General features: G+C 39.0%; 1 protein-coding gene across 4 annotated transcripts in view; it reads left to right on the top strand.

Annotated features, from left to right (window-relative positions):
• Positions 1 to 18,008, top strand: part of RNASET2 (ribonuclease T2) — a 30,478-nt gene extending 12,470 nt beyond the window's left edge. For all 4 annotated transcript variants that reach the window (XM_074896656.1, XM_074896654.1, XM_074896653.1 and 1 more), the window contains exons 4-10: positions 2,330 to 2,385; positions 3,321 to 3,378; positions 4,186 to 4,256; positions 9,693 to 9,806; positions 12,014 to 12,059; positions 12,262 to 12,336; positions 14,810 to 18,008. In XM_074896656.1, coding sequence (XP_074752757.1) covers positions 2,330 to 2,385; positions 3,321 to 3,378; positions 4,186 to 4,256; positions 9,693 to 9,806; positions 12,014 to 12,059; positions 12,262 to 12,336; positions 14,810 to 15,001 — 612 coding nt within the window. In that variant the 3' untranslated portion in view covers positions 15,002 to 18,008. The remainder of the gene's footprint in view (positions 1 to 2,329; positions 2,386 to 3,320; positions 3,379 to 4,185; positions 4,257 to 9,692; positions 9,807 to 12,013; positions 12,060 to 12,261; positions 12,337 to 14,809) is intronic.
• The last annotated feature ends 844 nt before the right edge of the window (positions 18,009 to 18,852 follow it).

Raw genomic sequence — 18,852 nt, 5'->3', positions numbered from 1 at the left:
CGAAGGAGGAAGGGGAATAATTCCACACTATTTGAGGGAGAGAAATTGAAGAGCTGAACTCTTCACAGTTTCAAAAACAAGGGTTTTTCATAGCAGTCATGATGTTTCATTACAAAATAACACTTAAAATTGATGATGGCCTACTTAGAGAGGCTGAAAGGAAGAGCAGAATTAAATATTTCACTTCGCAGAAACTACCTTTATATTCAAACCTGGTGTATCTGTATGTGATCTGGTAGCACTACCCTCTTCTATGTGCAAGCTGCTGTACCAGGGGATTTGTAACTTGGGCAGATCTACAGGTAACACTTCATGACAGTTTGGTGTTTCACTTTTTGACATTTCAGAGGTGAAAGAAGCTTCCACGTTCCTGGCAGCTACTCTTTGCTTGATGTCTTGCTGTTACAAATAGGCTAATCTCTCTGCTGCAGCATTCCCTCTCAGCATGGTGGGTGCTGTAAAGGCTTACTGGCACTTTTCTCAGTGTTACAGACCATGTCTGGTTAGTTTGGATTGGTTTGAATATGTGATTGCTTTAAAACAGGGGAAAACAATGTTCCGTTTTCAAATTAATCTAGATATAGAAGGCTTTTCAGGGTACTTGAAAATATACATTTGTAACCGTTTCGAGTCAATGGTTGCCCAAGGTTGAATTAGTCCTTCAGTGATCAATATGTGATAAACAGGAAGGCTGTCAAGAAGTGTTTTTGCAGAAGCAGCATGGGTACTCAGTTTCTCAGATTAGCGTTTGCTCATTTTATGATACTGATTTATAACGAACATTGGAAGATATTACGGCTAGAATTAAGAAGGAGGATGAATGAAGCTGGCCAAAGCACACAAAGTGTGAACTAATGCGTTGTAGGTTGCATTGACCTCACAGTTCTGCCAGCACACACTACCAAGAGCCTGATGAAATGTGTAGAAGAAACTGTTAATAAGGTTAGTGCCATGATATGAGAGAACATATTCAAAATTTAAAATACTCTTTCCTTTAGCATGTCTGAGAACTGCAGTTAAAGTTTGGATAAGGAGTGCGGTTTGCACAGTTCTTGTTACCACCCTTGGTTGAGCAAGCTGTTTCGCTGTCAAGAGTGCTTTTCAGGGGATGATGCATTAGCTGCTGGCTATTAATATGGTGTATTTTGGGCTGGATAGCTCAACTCTTGCAGCTGCACAAAGCTTGTGTCATGACAAGAACAATATTGTTTAGGTGTATTTCTTGAAAATATCCTTTCAGGGAAAATGCTGTTGCTGGGTTTAATTGCTTCTATTACTGGTCACAAGAGAGGAGAGAAAGGAAATGGGCACAGAACAAGAAAGTCTTGCAGAGCTTGCAGTTTTGCTACTGCTGGCCTGTAGCATGTGGAAGGCAATTAGTGAGATTACAGGCCTCTCTCTGCTCTTGCTCTGGCATCACATAAAAGGCATTGTGGCATAATTAAGACAAGATGCAGAGCTGAAAAGAAAAGCTATTATTATGGAGAAAGAAAGTCTGAGGATGTTGTTATTTAATGGCAAAAAGTGTTTACTAAAAAGAGACGTAATTACTAAGCAGAATAATCAGGGAAAATACAGTAATAGTATTCTGTGATGTCTGCACATGGATTTTTTTGGTTTTGTTCAGGAATGTGTACTCTGCTCTAATCAATAATTAATGTGTAGGCTATTTCTCCTGCATTTTCAAAAGTTTTTACTGGAGACTTTTTTTTGTAGGAGTATGTATAGTCTTTCCCCTTCTCTCCATTCCCTTGTTCCTCAAATCAAAATCTTAAAAAAAAAATTTATTTTGGAATAAGCAACCTATTTAATCTCTTCTTGGTGTTTTTTCTCTTTTAATACAACAACACAACTACTCCTGGATGCTGAAAGATGGTTGTGTGCTTGTCTAATATTTATTTTGATGTTTTTTATTGTAATGACTCTGCACTCCTTGAAAAGATTTGATGATGAGAAAAACACAGAAAGATGCTAGCTGGCATATGATAAACAGAGATTTAGCTCCATTCATTTAGCATGGATCAGGACACTTTCTATTATGTCAGAACCTGTCCTTTGTCTTCTTTTTACACTGCCTGTTCAGGATGCCCTCTGATACTTGATCTGCTTCATAATTTTAATGTCAGTTGGTCTCTGCGAAGTGACACAATCCATGACAGCTTCAAGTAATGGGAATTCCCGAGTTCCTGACTTGGGCAAGCAGAAGCTCTCACGTCTCACTAGAGCCTTGGACCACCAGTGAATGAGCTTTTTTTTTTTTTTTTTTCTTCTAAGCAATTATCCCTGGACACATATAACAAATATTCTGGGTGGTTTTTTTTTCCCACAGATGAGTGCTAATGATTGTCAAGACCCTCCAGAGTACTGGACAATCCATGGACTGTGGTATGATCACAGAATGTTTTTATTTTAGTCTGAAAAGGAAATCAAGTTTTGTACCAGGATGTTTAGTGCTTTTTTTCTGAGAGAGAGAGAGAGTTTAATATAACTGGTTTTAGGATTCCTTGACACAAAAGCTTTCATTTTGTTGGAAGTCAAAACCCTATGGTTTGGTATAAAACTGAGATACACTTCTGTATCTCATGACTCACTGACCTCCTGAAATCCTCTTGCCACATGAGCATTTTATTTATATATCTCCTTGTAAGATCAGTAATGTTCTCATACAGAAAGGGAAGTATGGTTTCCCCTCTTTTTTTTTTTTTTTTTTTCCTTCCCTGAGTACACAGAATTTGTTAATGTCTCATGACTGCTTGTGGCTTTAAGTACCTTAATACAAATACTGCAAAAGTTGAGAAACTGATTTGCTTCAGAAGAATCAACTCACTGGAACTGGTGCCAATAGCAGCCATTCAAAAGTTTTTCTGAGAAATACAGGGAAAAATTCAGTACAGGAGTTTAAGCTATATGTGTTGGAACGGTGAACAGCATTATGTCTAGATTTGCAGCGGGTGTCTTGATGATACTTGCAGAGTCATTGCTTGGTGCAGTGGTCAAGGAGGTCAGTGTCATTAGTGACATCTTATGCAAGATCCTTCCATATCATTTATTCCACCTGTATGTCTTTTACACAGAGTGAGAGGGACTGGAGGACCTGATGAAGAGCTTCTGCATGGGGAATGTTTTGGCCATAATTAATGTCTTGAATTTTTACTTCTAAAACTCTGTAGATGCTGATGGGTTACTTGCATTTTTAAATAAAATCTCTAGCTATAATTTTGCGTATTTAAAATTCAAGCTAATGATATAGAATAGAATCATGCTAGTTAACATTAGGGAGTTAGGAGACCTCTTTTTTCACTTTTATTTTGCTTCCCTAGGCCTGACAAAACCGAAGAGTGTAATAGGACATGGCATTTCAATGTCACCGAGATTAAGGTATTTAAAACAAAATATACCAAGCAGGGCTAAGTGCAATTACTTTTGCACATCCTATATGCAAAATCTGTAGCTTATAATGTATCACTCTCAGTGTTTGCTGGAAAATATCTTCTTTTAAGGACTTCACAAATTTATTAGGTGCTTCTGGTAATACTTGGAGTTGCAGTACTTGTGATCTTGAGCAGCTGTTCGTACCTGATTTTATAGATGTGTGGTTCAGCTGCATCCTGCTTAAAAAAACCCTAGAGGACATAGGTGGTGGATCTGCAGTGGCAAAAAGTACCTGTGAAAAAGAGGTTACAGTCAGTCCATGTTCTCTCTTCCACTTTCTGCTACAAAGCCAGAACACATTAAATAAGAGTTCAAAGTATATTTTTTTTTCTGTTTTTTCTCCCAGGGCATTAGGTTTTTTATTAGTCTCTTTTTTTAATATATATAGATTCAAAAAAATTCCGTATTTCATTCAGATGTGTTGTGAACAGGGATAGGAAGTTTGAGCTGACAAAAGTGAAAAGCTGCAGGATTCAACAACTACTCCAGGGACAGTTGAAGCTAAGTCTTACTTTGAGGTAGCGTGTCAGTATTAATACATCCAGATATTTGGATAGTTCTACCTACCTGCTTCTTCCAGTGACAGCATTTTCTGAATATTGAGGAGAAAGACCTTTTTCTGAGACTAAATATTTCAGTTAGGGATGTTGAAAGATAAGGCTTCAGTTCTAGAAAACGTATCAATATATGTAGATTGTGTAAGAAACAGCTTTTCAGTACTGTAGGTGCATTTACTGACTGTGACATTTTTAGGATCTTATGTCAGACATGAGACACTATTGGCCTGATGTGCTTCATTCATCTCTGAATCGCACCCAGTTCTGGTGAGTACGATAAAACCTAAAAAGTATTTTGGATATTATTTTATTTAAAATATCTGTCCGAGTTAGTAATTCTTCAGGTGAGATGTTGTACATGTTCTCATGTGTCTGGGAGGCCACTGAAAGCAGTGTGTCTTGTCAGTGCCATTTACAAAATAAACCTGTTTTCTTGTTAAAGCACCTGCAAAATGCAGCTGTTGAAGAGAGGGCTATGGCAGAGGTTTTGGAGAAATGAAACTTAGTGAGAGAGAGAGAATGTGTTTCTTCCCTTTGTCCCCAGGGAGGAGAAGCAGCTGCTTCTAATACATTAAATGTGAATAGCAGTAGTGCTCCTGGGATGTCACAGCTAGCTGCAAGAGCAGCTTCCAGGCCACTCCTCTTCCTAGCTAGCTAGCTTCACACTGTTGCTGGCCTTGAGAAATGTTGTGCTTTCTCACAGATGAAGAAATGGAAAAATAGGATGCATTGAATCATTGTAGCCCCTTGTATTCCATGAACTTCAGGAGAGCAGACTGACCTCTTCAGGGATCTGCTTCACAGAGTAGCACGGGATAAAGCCATGGAGGGAAGAGGGGCCCAAGAAGGCTGATTAATATTTAAGTATCACCTTATCCAAGCTCAGGAGCGATGCATCCTGACAAAGAGGAAGTCGGGTAAGAACACCAGGAGGCTTGCATGGATGAACAAGGAGCTCCTGGACAAGCTCAAACACAAAAAGGAAGCCTGCAGAGAGTAGAAGCAAGAACAGGTAGCCTGGGAGGAATAAAGAGAAAATATCTGAGCAGGCAGGGATCAGGTTAGGAAGGCCAAATCTGGCCAGGGATGTCAAGGGCAACAAGAAAAGCTTCTATAGGTATGTTGGTGATAAAAGGAAGATTGGGAAAATGTGGGCCCTCTCCAGAAGGAGACGGGAGACCTGATTACCCAGGATATGGAGAGGGCTGAGGTACTTAACTTTTTTGCCTCAGCCTTCACTGGCAAGTGCTCCAGCCACACTGCTCAAGTCACAGAAGATAAAGGTGGGGACTGGGAGAATGAAGAACTGTCCACTGTAGGAGAAGATCACGTTTGAGACCACCTAAGGAACCTGAAGGTCCAGAAGTCCATGGGACCTGATGAGATGCATCCATGGGTCCTGAGGGAACTGGCAGATGAGGTGACTAAGCCACTATCTGTTGTATTAAGAAGCTGTGGAAGTCTGGTGAAGTTCCTGCTGACTGGAAAAGGGGAAACATCACCCCCATTTTTAAAAAGGGCAAAAAAAGGAAGACCTGGGAAGCTACAGGCCAGTCAGTCTTATCTCTGTGCCCAGCAAGATCATGGTGTTGAACTTCCTGGAAACTATGCTAGGGCACATGAAGAACAAGGAGATGATTGGTGACAGCAAAAATGACTTCACTAAGGGCAAATAATGCCTGACAAATTTGGTTGCCTTCTACAACAGGGTTACAGTGCTGGTGGATAAAGGAAAAGCAATTGACATTATCTATCTGGTACTGTGTAAAGCATTTGACACTGTCCTGCATGACATTCTTGTCTCTGAATTGAAGAGACATGGATTTGACAGATGGACCACTTGATGGATAAGGATGGTCCTCAGAGTCTTGGAATGGTTCCACCTAAACTTGTAACTGTCGAAAATGGTGGTCTCATTTGTTCCTCCCTCCACTCCTCTTGCACTGTGCCAGGGAGAGCATGACTGCTTCTTTCTGTGGTAGCACAAGTTTTTTGCCACCTTAAACTGTTCCTGGAATTAAAATAACAAAGATGTGCCATAAATCTAGCACCTCCCATGCCCTGACCACCTACCTGCTCATAAAAACAGCTGCATACCAGTCCTTATTTACTAACAGAGATATTTTGGTAGGTAGCAAGTATGAACTGATACAATCTAAACCTTTTCCCTTTCACTTCAAGGCTGGCAAATAGCACTCATTTCAATACCTGGAAATAGAAATATCATAAAAGCAATACAAAAGTGAGGTTATAACACTAATATTTTGATTGACAGAGTAATTCATTCCCTTTCAGTAAGTTGACAAGTGCACTGTAATTGGCAGCTCTAACTGCAGATTTTGTAAATGCAAGCTTTAAGCCAACGGAAAGCCAGTAAGATCCCATTGTACCTCTCCCTTCAGTTAAAATAGCATACTTCAAAATTAAAAAAAAAAAACCTATAGCATAAAAATCCCAATAGAGCAGAAAAAAGAATCTGAAAGTATAACTGACTGTTCGCAATTTTCATTGTAGACTAAAGGCATCTTAATTAGGTAAAGACCATGAGCAGTGACAAGCAAAATGGATACTGAATATCTTAGCATATGACATTACCATTTTTCCAAGACTGCTATAATTGTGTAGTATGTTTCTTCCTGGCTTTACCTCTAACTGTAGCCCTGGCTTAAAAGAGGAGGTAAGAAATCTTCCTGGTGATTTTAATATGGCTGTGAGTACTTCTGTAAAGACAACTGCAGATCTCTGTTCGCCTTGTTAATTTACAGACTGTGACAATTGCCATCCAAGAGTTTGAACTGGACAGGATAGAATGCCTTAATATAGGATGAAGGGTTGTGTGCTTTATAGCTCAAAATTTATTAACTGAAATCATCCCTTTATAGTAATTAATAATTTTTTTGACCAAACAAAAATTTCTTGACCAAGAAAATTCCCTTTAGGATGAGTTTATACATATGGTACAGAAGAAGGCATCAGTGTTAGCCTATAGGACAGCTGAGCGTCCCTTCTACATTTTGTGGCAGCACTTGCAGCTGTGCTTTACAGACTTTCTTTGTTCCTACCCTAATAATGAGCCTGTCTTTGAGCTGGGTGATTTCTATAATCCTTGGATTTACCTTATACATTCTCGATTTTGTCTGTCACATGTGCATGACTTTGTGCTTGGGGGAACTCTGTCCTTGTACATAACAGGAAGCAAAATCTCTTTGAGTTTCAGCTTCCTTTCCACACAGCTGAATTGTGCCAATTTCATTCCTTTGCATTTCTGCAGCCCCCTGAGACTTGTAGGATTTAGCTTTGAGGTATACATTTATTCTTAGCAGTACCATAGAGGAAATGAAGGACAAGTTATATAGTAGAATCCAATCTGATGCTGCAAGCCCCACTCCTGTGTGCCTGCCAAAGTGCTTGTGTCCTACAAGGAGGAAAAAATGTTCAACCAAGTTCTTGACAGCTAGCATATGTGCTCTGTGCTACTGCCTAGCTTAAGGGAATGAGAAGTACAGAAGGATGGGTGACCTTTATGAATACAGGCAGCTGTGTTCTGTACCCACATTCCACCCAGCTGTGAGCTGAGGCTCAAGTGGAATTACCTTGTCTTATTATGGTCTAGGTAAAGGATAATGTGTCTTGGTGAATAATGCTGAGACATTAATTCTTTTGATTTCTAAACAAAATATTTTATGTTATTCCCCGGTACCTGCATCTTCAACATTTCCTAACTGCTTCAGTTTGCATTTAAATAGAGAATGTGAAGGTGAACTTTCATAGGCCTGTGCTGAATGGTCAGAATTAGCTGTATCTGCATCTTTTTTTTTTTTTTTCCCACATGGCTGTGCTGCAAAATAAAGTAACACTGTCAAGAGTGTAATTTTAAAGTTTCAGTAATTGTTTTGTAGTGATTCTAAAGTAGCTTTCCATTTTGGAAGCTCACAGGACTGATTAAAAAAAACTTGATCCTGGTGTATTCTTGGCTTGCCACAGCTGATGATGCATAGGTACTGTCTATGGGCAGCTTTGTGTATTTTCCTTTGGGATCCCCATGGCCCTGTGATCAGTGTGAACTGAACCAAACCACTCCAATAGCGATTCCATGTTAGCAATAATATGCTCTTGAGCACCATCAGATCTTTGGCCCTCTATTTCTGCCTTCTTCCTGGAAACAGCAGGACACTTAATGCAAGTACAACAAAAAACCTTCAAAAAACAGTGATATATGAAATGTTAAGAAATTTGGTACATAATTAGTAAGATGGTTGTAGTAGGCCTAAGAGTTGCCTGTTTAAGCTAAGGAGTTTCTGAGCTGTAGGAACGAAGAAAGAAACTTGCATAAACATTGATAAAGGCCCCAAGGACAGAAGATGTGGAACCATGGTGACAGAAGATAATGTGCATTGTATGACCCAAAGGATTAGGCCCAGGCCCTGGCAACAGAAGATAACAGACATCACACTTGAGATAAGGTGGGCAACGAAGGATTTAGTCAGAGGAGTCTGGCTTTTAGGGGCTGGCAATTTTGAAATTGGGGAAAAGGTGACGAGGAAGACTACTGGCCTTCCTCCTGAAGACCCCCGAAGACCACCACCTGGAAGCGATGCGCAGGCAGAAGAGTGACATGGTTGTTTTAAAACTGCTGATAAAGTTTTTTGGACTAACCACACCTTAATAGTAAATATGTATGTTTGTGTTGTGCAATCCTATGAATAGGTATAAGGTACCTGCATTTAAGTGGTAAATCTAAAGGGCTTGGTGTGCACGCTTGTGGAGGAGCGATCCCCTGTGCACTCAGTGCTGCAATAAAGAATGCATGCTTTCTAAAGCTCTGATTCTGAGTCTCGGAGAGTTTTTCTTCAACCGGCTTTCTGGTATCAACAGGCACAATACTTTAACATTGGTTTTGCACACATGCATGCATATATTCCCTAGAGGAAAATTGTCATCCTATATGCAAAGCTTTGCCTCTAGTTCACTGCTGTGTAAGTCCTTTGGATTTTACTATTGTCTGCTTCTGATCCAAGTGAGCTGCTCAATATCTCTTGCTAAATTTAACCCTAAAAGAGCTTCCATTTTCTTTAAAACTGTGGTCTCTTTTGTCATCAGTAATTTCAAATCCCTTGTTGGGAGACCTGCTCTTTGGCCCAAGTAAAGAGGACTCATCCAGGCAATTCACTTGAAGTGTAGTCGAGTGTTACAGCCAAGATGAGAACTCTCTACAAGGCTAAATTTGGGAATGTATGGTGAAAACCTTCCAGTAACATGTCTTCTCCCCTGCCTCAAATTTCTTGACACCACAGTTTCTTCATTCATTCTCTGTTCAGAAGTAGTATACGAATTTTGCTAGATACAAACATAACTTATTTTAAAGTATTTTCATTCCTTAAGAAAAAAATGAATTTTTAAATATGAATGGACAATTCAAAGGCAGGATTTTAAGTCACTAATAGTTGTTCTTGTGCTTCTTTTGTTTTTCCATGAGGTTCTTAAGGCATCGTAAGGTTAGAGAATGCTGTGGTAGTGGCATGTTGCCATAATTGAAATGGTGGAACTGATCTTCGTTTTGCTTTTAGCATGTGCAGTATTTTTTGTCCTACTCTACACATGTAGCCTTTCAGATACTTGATTTAAGTATATTGACTAGATTGTGCAACACATATATCTGCAGATAGTGTTTTCTAAAACTTAAATTTTGCCTTCTTCCTAAAGGAAACATGAGTGGGAGAAACATGGCACATGTGCAGCCACGCTTCAGGTTCTTAATTCTCAGAAGAAATACTTTGGAAAGGCCTTAGAACTCTACCAGCATGTTGATCTTAACAGGTATGTAAATGAACTCAGTGGTCTGCCTCTTATTTCAAACAGTTTTGAAAAGTTTCAAATCTATCCTTAAAAAAAAAAGTCTAAAAATCTGATGGCAGAGGGGAAATGAGTATTAGCATAAATTAATTTTAGTACTGGAGTTCAGAAGGGTTGTCTACTCTGAGAGCATGTGTCTGGTCACTTCAGAGTCTGATAAGCCAGCAGTGTTCTTTGCAGTGTTGTCACATTTTAGACAATGTGAGACAGTAAATTCTGAGAAGCTGTATTGGCTATGGTACCTGTAAACTTCTGAATCAAGTGACAAATACCCCAAACTTCTGAGTTGTACTGAAATCCAAACACTTGTTTTCAGAAAGATAGTACTCTGCTCAGAGAAAAGGACAAGCTGCAAGGCAAAATTGTGCAGAACATCCTGGGTTAAAGCTGAGATGTAACAGTAAGAGAGCATGTCCTAAGGGGCAGTGTTCAGTCACTGCAGGCAGCCCTCTGTTGTCATTTCTAACAGCCCCCATGTGACACTCTTGCTTTGTCCTAGGAGCTGATTCCTCCTCATGGTTCCAAAGCACTGGCCATTCCAAATACAAAATCTTGATGGGAATGTTGTGGTTTGTCCAAGTGCTGTATGTACACATTCTGGCTGCAGGTGAATGCCAGAAGGCCAGAGTCCTTTCCTGATCAGCGATTGGTATGGGTGGATGAATGTTTGACTCAGATTTGTTAACTGGGAATTGTCTCTCTATATAAGATGACAGTATCTGAGAGAGGAAATAAGTTCTTCTTTATCTAGGAATGTATCTTTAAAACAATTTTTTTTAAAAATCCTGTAAATGTTCTGTCAGTATCTTGCCCAAGCAAGCTCCTAACAGTCTCATTCACTTTGCATATGCACAAAGGAAATGCATCTTTCTCCCACCCCCCTCCTATTTTTGTAGGTGTCTTGTAAAACTGAGATTTTTCTAGACACAGTGCTTAAGAGCATGTCATATGTAGTGTTAACATTAATAATGTCTGAGAAGTCATTTGCCTGAGTAGCTGTGATGGTGTGACTAAAACATTTAACAGATGGCACAGTGACCAATTATGTGACTCTGTATCAGCATGTGTAACACTGAAAAAGAATAGACTGAAACGTGTTGAAATGAATTGCTCAGAGCATATTCTCAATTGTAAAAAATGAACATAATTAAATTAATCGTTACTGAAAAGAATAAAGACTGCTAATGTTCTCACTGTATTTCATTTATACTTGATGGGAAAAAGTAGTGTTAGTGATTAAAAGATTGTTTCCAAAAAGGAAATTATTAATAAGACAACATTATGCAGGCTCCTTATCCAGAGTCAAATAACTATTGACAGACAGATAGATCTGTAGTCAGCTGGGTTAAATCTCCCCTGAGCCTTGGAAGGGTTGAGCATAATCAGCACTTGTGGATTAAATCCTGCAAGATACTGAACATTCCCATTCCTTACAGAAGAAGCTGAAACTCAGAGACTTGGCACCTGTTGAGTCCTGAATCTTGTTGTCAGCTTTAGAAGTGTGGGCTTCCCTCAGGGCCAAATCTAAAGGAAGGGGTATATAGGCTAGAGGTTCTTGAGAGTTACTTTGTTTCTCTTATGATAATGACCTTTCCTCTTCAAAAACATACTTGTTAGGAAATGTTGCTTGCCCTGACATTGATGTTGATCCAGATCCATGCACCGTGTCCCTCTCCCAGTGAGCTGTGCGCCTCCCAGCCCAGCAAGCCCACCCTGTGTTGGAACATGAGGGTGCCTAGAGCAGCTTCACAAGTCTGCCTCTACCCCCTCCCGGTGGCCGGAGCACAGGGGTATGGTTCAAGGCAGGGAGAAGGTGGCAATTAAACTGCATGTCCTAATTGGTTCTCAGTGGAGCATTCTGAAGGTCCCACAAATTACAAAGTAATGTTGCCCTTTTTCCCTGTTGTGTGTGAAGACTCAACTCTCCCACTTTCTCAGTTTAAATGGGGGAGAGGGTTCTTCCTCACCCTGCTGTGTTGGATGGGAAGTGACCTTTCAGAAAAGGAGAAGCTTTCCTAGGCCTGGTAGAGGGTGGAAGGAAGGCAAGTTTCCCTTGCTCCCCATTGCTGTAATGCTTGTCAAGTTCTCACTAAAATTATCTATTTACCTAATGATTATGAAGTTATGTTTGCATACAGGAACCATGGAAAAATGTTTTATCTTTGTTTCAGTTGTCTTCTGAAAGCTGGGATAAAGCCAAGCAGTTCATATTACCAGGTAAGAGGCAATCTTTTATAAAACAAAATCATGTGCGGGTACTTTTTTTTTTTGTCAGGAGGCAAGTAATTTCTAGAGAATAAGTGATCTTTTTTTAATTGTGTAATTCTTTAAGGTTGTGTTTTATCTAAAAGTTTTTGTGAACTGTGTGGGAGCTGTTGGAAGTGACTTATTAATTTATATAAGCTTTTTAATTTTTCAGATGACTGCCATAAAGGAAGCTCTTACAAGATTTTACGGTGTAATGCCAAAGATCCAATGTCTTCCTCCAGAAGAGGTAAAAATCCCAAACACACACTCCCCAAATCCTCCAAAACCAAACAAAAAACCAATTTTTTTTTTAAAAAAAGCACTTTTTTTGCTTTTCTTTTTTGATAAATAGAGTGAAAAATCCTCAGCATGGCAACACTTAGATCTGGGTGTTCCTTGCTTGTACAGCTCTTTGCAGACTAGCTATTGCTCGATTCTTGGAGTTGAGTTCATAAAAATATTGCTTGCTTACTGGCACTACTGAGTTCAGCTTATGTTACTGTTGCCACAGCCTTTTCTTAATGCAGAAATATTGTTAGTGGGGGAAATGTCCATTTTTTATCTAAGAACTTTGCTGTTAGCACACTTACCCAGAAAGTGGGAGCACTGGGTTTTAAAGGTCTTTGTCTTAAAAGATTTGAACCTGCATCTTATGCAGGAATGCTGTAACCACCTTGCTGGTATTGCTGTAGCTCAGTACTTTCCACTTCTGCTTAAGCTTAATTGCCATAGGGTGAATTACTAGAACCAACAAGAGTGAGGTGAATGGAACCAGTGACTGCTCGCCTTGACAAGGGTATTGCCTGTTAACAGCAGTCTTCCCTTCACTGGGCATGGATCATGTGTCCTGCATGAAGAAGTTAGTGGACAGAATCCTTCAGAAATAAAGCAGCTCAGAGGCTTGTCTCTGAAGTTGTTCTCAAAACCCCCTACCTAAAAAGGTATAAAAAGGCCTTTTGACCTTCACTGTGGTTCAGGATGACCATAGTCTTTCCTTCTGAGCCATGATGGCTAAAATTTCCATTTCTTTCTACTTTTCCTTGCCCATGTTTACTGTGAATCACAGTTCGTAAAGAATGTGGTATGCAGAGACAGCGTGTTAGAGCGTAAAATCAGGTCGCCATATCTGAACCAAAAATGCCTTTGAAGGAACAAAATAGTATTATTAACAGTTACATGGTTAGGCTGCATAGCTGTTTTTTAACTTTTCAGCTAGGTTACTCCACTTTTAATTCAAAAAGAAAACAGAAAACCAAACCCACAAGATAGCTTTCCCTCTTATGAGTAGTTCTTTATTATCTCAGCTTGATAAAAATGGCTTACTACAAAACACTTGACAGAATTATTGCCCATACAGATGACAATTCTATGAAAACTTGCCAGCATACAGTTGCTGTTGGAGTTTAATAGCTTCTCTGTTGTCAGCTCATTTGCTTCAGTAGTGCTCTGAGGTTTTTATACTCAGATGTTTCTTCGTGTGAAAAAGAATTCTAGGTTACACTTGTTTTTAAAATGTATTTTTATGTTACTTTAAGCAACAGAGGAATGAGTTGAATGTGGGTTGCACACTCACCCACTACTTGATGTTGAAGAAATACAGACCTAACAAAAATCCCAGTTTCCAGCTCTGTTCACTGTAGTTTTGCCATTGCTTTTAGTACAATTGGGACACTGTTTAAATTATGTGAAGGTAATTTACAGTTTGAGTCTTCTGTGCTGAACAGCTGAAGCTAATGGGTAATAGAAAGGAAAAAGTACACCCCAGTTACTTAAAGATAGCCCTTTTCAGAGTTCCAGAAGTGTCGATGCCTGAAGTGCATTATGGGGCTACTTTGACCTTAAAACGTATTACACACCTGCTGTGTTCTTAGGTTTCTTTTTTTTTAAAAAAAAAAAAACAACAAAACAAACCACCTCCAAAAAAACACCACCAACAAAAAACCCAAAACCAAACCAAAAAAAATCCCAACCAAAAAACCCCAAACCAAAACAACAACAAAAACTCACCACAGTTACTTTTGTCTTGTACATATATATTTGTCCTGTTTAGTGGTTTCAAACCCAATTTTTTTTTCCAAATGCACTTTGTCATACCTGAGCATTCTGAGGGATTTTTGTATAATCTTCTTTCCCACATGGAAGGCTTCTGTGCCTGCCTGCCTCATTAATGGCCAATATTTTTCTTCCTAGTCTGTCCTGTAGTCCAAAAATTACATTTCTGCTACTTTTGACAACTTGCTTCTGTATTCTTTACAGTAAAAGCTATTATAAAACCAAGTTTCTTTTCTCCTTTTTGGAGAATTTTCTTTGCCTCAGTTCCTACCCTGCTACAAAAGAGTTGATGAAAGGTGGCTTTCAGGTCACACACACCCTTCAATATTAACAGAGTTCAGCCAGAGTTCATGATTAAGGTGAACAGCTTCTGTGTACTGCGCAGTTTTGGTAAATGCTAAGATAATCGGTGCCACAGCATTTCATAATGAGACTTACTAGTTAGGCAGTTTCCCAAAACTGTTGCTGAATTATGTTGATAGGAATGTGTTTCCATGTCTGCTTGCTCCTTAAAGACAAATATATACTGTAAGCCTTTGGTGTCTCCTTCACATTTTTCAAGTAGCAGATGTACAAATAAGCACTATTGTATTCTAAAGGTAAGACAATATATCTGAAAAATTGATTTATTCTCATCATCAAGCTGATCTCATCCTGTACGTTTCTAGGGTGAAAAAGCACAAACAATTGGTCAGATTGAATTCTGCTTCACCAAAGAACTGCAGCTGAGAAACTGCACAGCGCTGAAAGGTGAAAACGAGCCAGTGCAAGATGACTTGAAGCTTGGAACTGAGGAGTTGTCTGTCTGCAGTGATACTCTCCCAACCTATTATCCTTCACAGGTCCAAGATCACAAGTGAAGCCATAAGAGTTTGAAAAAATTTTTAAATCAGCAAAAAAAACCCAAACCCTTGAACAATATACCTTGGAAAGCAGTCTTGACTTGGCAGTATTACAAAGCCCTGTCCATATCACAGGCATGCTGTGAAGATTCATGCTGGAAAATAATGCTGCTTTTGGCGTTAAAGGAGGATGGTCCACATAGTAATCTCAGTTGCACAGGCTGAAATATTGAATGGGGGCTCTGATATTGATGAGATCAGAATCTGATTTAGAGCTTTCCCTGGACTTTTGGCTTGCTTATAGTCTGAATCAGTGTTCGGAAGAGAACTGTGACTTCTTAGTTTCACTTGCAGCTAAGTCTGCCACTTCAGCTACTTCTGATTTTTTCCAGTGAGTAAGGGACATTAAGTCATTCTTTGTTCTGAAAAGATGCTTGTCTCTCTGAGATGTGATGACAGTTTCTTGAGAAGAAAATATTGTAGACAAAAAAAACTTATAGAACTGTCTGGAGGTCCTTTCCCAGACATAATACCCCCTGCCTTGCATAAATTTGCTCTCCAGAAGTGCTGAACAGAGGCCACATCCTCTGAGGCATTAAACCTTTCCTCACTTAGAGATCACAGTGGACCAAAGATGACAACTTTTGCATAACTTCTTAATGAATGAAATAACGTTCGCCAAGCTTTGGCACTTCTGCCTAAAGGACCCCAGGAAATCTGTATTTGTAACCTTACCTATTCTTTGATTGATTTTTGCTACAGTAGCTCCATACAGTCTTGAAGAACAACCAATCTTAGAACTTACTTGCTAGTGCAAGAAAACATTAGAAATATGTTGTTATTAATCTTTCATTGTATTTGAACATTTAGCATTACCCCACAAGTGAGTGCTTGCACTTTTATTTAAAAATGAGATTGTCATGTAATCACTTTTTTTCCAAGCAACAGCTTTTTATAGATGAAACATTAAATACTACATGATTTTCAGTGAAAAGTACAAACGTTAGTAATAGTGTATCTCTGTTCCATAATGATTAATAACATGCCACAAAATTGGATGTTTTCAAAGGGGACCAAATTTTGATGATATGCTCTACACAGTGCTGTGTTGGTGTAAGTGTTTCAAATTGTCTTGCAAAGAAAGGCAATTACAGCTTAAAGAACCATCTGTTAGAGTAATATTACTGTGAAAATATGGAATGTGATATTGGGAATAAATTTGTTATATCTTTTGGGGTTTAGAAACTTCTCACATTTACTCTTTTTGACTGTCCCTGTTTCTCTACCACCTTTCATTTAAGGCTCTGTTACATTGCCATTTCAGAGTGCTGTCAGTTTTTTAGTCCTTTCTTTAGAAACTCAGATATTTATTTATTTAACAGTTAAGAAATTAGTATGATCTGACTCTTTTAGTAGGGCGAGAGTTTCGTTTTCAAAATTTGTCTTCCTTCCTGAGAGGGCAAATATAATAATATATACTAATGGTAATCAGATCTAGCACTTTTACAGTAGCCATGGCATGTTGCACATGACCAGAAGAATCACAATTCTTCATTCCCCCAATTTGCCATCTTCATCTAAGCAGGAGTAGGGAGACCAAACTAAAACGCTTGAAAAGACTAGAATATACTTCTTTTTGTGGAATCTTTTTTAGATCACTAATATTTTTTTCCTTCTAATTACAGAAATTATCTTAGCCTAAAGAAAACAAATACTTGTTGGGAAAAATGCATTTCTCGGTAAAGGAGCAGCCCAGGGCTGATGAACTCTTTAAAAACTCTTTCAAGTATTAATTAGATCGTGCGTAGGTTTTAGGTGGACTACAGAGTGCAAACAACTTACAATGAACATTAACTTACAGTTCACATTATAAGGTGGGGTTTTTTAAATAATCAAGACTGCCCTTTTTCTCAAAACTTTTTTTTAAGGTTTGGATTTTTTTGTACTTTGAAGTCCCTTGTTCTCCTTTTCCTCTCAGAGCTCTCAGAGTGCATTGCCACATCCTTGCTTGTTAAGCTAATTAACAGTAAGGGAAGTGGAAGCAGGGATTGGTATCTACCATCAGACCATCTCACCAATATCTTGCTCAGTGCTTTTCAGTCACTGGTTTGGTTATGAACGCAGTCCTTAATTAACAATAGACTTCTCAAAATCTCACTATAAATATTGCCACCTTGGATGAGCAGGTGCAGTATAAAAAATACCATGGAATCCACAGAAGTGTGCTGTACTGCCACATGAATGATTGTTAGGTTTTCCTGTTTTTCTGCAGTTTTAATTCCTTGCTCCTCTTCACAGTTAGAAGAAAATCTGAAACTTGAAAGCAGTGGTAGCATTGGTTCTTGCACAGACTTATGTTTAATGGAAGCTCAAATGAAGAGCCTGATTTTTTTTTTTTTTTTTAAATTGCAGTATAAATTATATTTTCTTTTATAATGCCAAATAATGCTTAGAGAGACAAAATATACAGTATGGGTTCTCTGCAGTTCAAATGTAATGCATTAATTTAAGCAAAGCAAATAACTACAGATACATTCTTTATAAGGAAGGGAAACAGACACTAATAGCCTTCACAGTGTAAGTCTCAAAGGTAAAGCTGACTCTTGCCAAATAGAGAGTCAGCAGATACATACAAAAGTCAGCAGATAGTATGGCTTCCACTCATTTTTCAGCCTCATTTTCAAATGCATGAAATGTGAGGGAGCTGATAAGTTTTAAAACTTTGAGGAAAAACTAGCATAATCTGAAATGAGAGAAGGGGAGGAAGGGAGAGAGAGACAGCAAAGCCAGCAGCATGCTAAACAACAGCCTGCTACTGAGTAAAAAATTACCGATAAATGTTAAGGTTGACTAAAATTAACCTCACAGACGCTGAAGTCCTGTGTAAAGGGACATACCTGAGGTACTGCATTTGCCGTAACAAAAACACATTTTTTTTATATTGCCAACTTATTACACATTAAATATTTTAATTTGATATGATTAAAGTAGTAGCTATGATTAAAGTAGTAGGAATAAAACACTGTATATGACTACTGTTGCTTTGTTTTTGACAATCCCACCTGCCTAACTTCTAGGAAGATACAGATGTCTTTCAGAAGCTATTGACTGATTTTTAGGCAGAGAGATGCCAAGACACCATAAAGTTTTAAGTGATACATTCAAGGGATGCTTTAAGGGGCTATGTCTGAATGTGGGCAACCAGGATGAATGAACGGTAGCATCTGTTCAGACCAAAGATTGTGTCCAGCCCTTTATGTTCTCTCTAGCAGTGGCTCACAGCCAGTTACCAGCTTTGGCAATTGTTTTCCATCAGAACGTGTATAATTTCAAGAGTTGGATTAACACAAACTAAATATAAGAGGTAAACAAAGGTATATTGGGACCCTTAAAATTCACTTTACTTCTGAAGTGTAACTCACTTCCTTAGACTATTTTGCTTATCAGCCTTGAAGATTCAACACAGCCTGGGGAAGATGGCGGCTATGTTAATTTCTGCATCATCAAATAAAGTACCTAAATCTCAGCAGGGGAGTTGTTTGAGTAGTCTCTGTGCTTGAAAACACTAGTCAGCTCCACGAGGGGACCTAGCTTGTTTATACCCTTTGTCCATGTGCTCTCTCATGCAAAATGCATAAGCATCCCTTGGTGTGTAGGTTAGACCATAGGCAGGTTCTTTTCTCCCTCTTGTTCCCTCGCTCTCTTCCTGGCTTGCCCTGAGCCTTGTTTGGCTGCACAGGACCCCAGCTTCAGCTGTTTACGGGGCGGGGGGAAACACAAGATTGGAAAAAGCTGCTTCTGCTCAGTTTCTTTAGGTAGCTACCCATGCACATGTATATTGTGCTTAAGGCCATGTCTGTCTCTCCCTA

Source organism: Athene noctua, chromosome 1 (assembly GCF_965140245.1).
Source record: "Athene noctua chromosome 1, bAthNoc1.hap1.1, whole genome shotgun sequence".
NCBI classification, from domain to species: domain Eukaryota; kingdom Metazoa; phylum Chordata; class Aves; order Strigiformes; family Strigidae; genus Athene; species Athene noctua.
The sequence above is the reverse complement of the archived record's forward strand: the minus strand, read 5'-3'. Positions and strand labels throughout refer to the sequence as shown.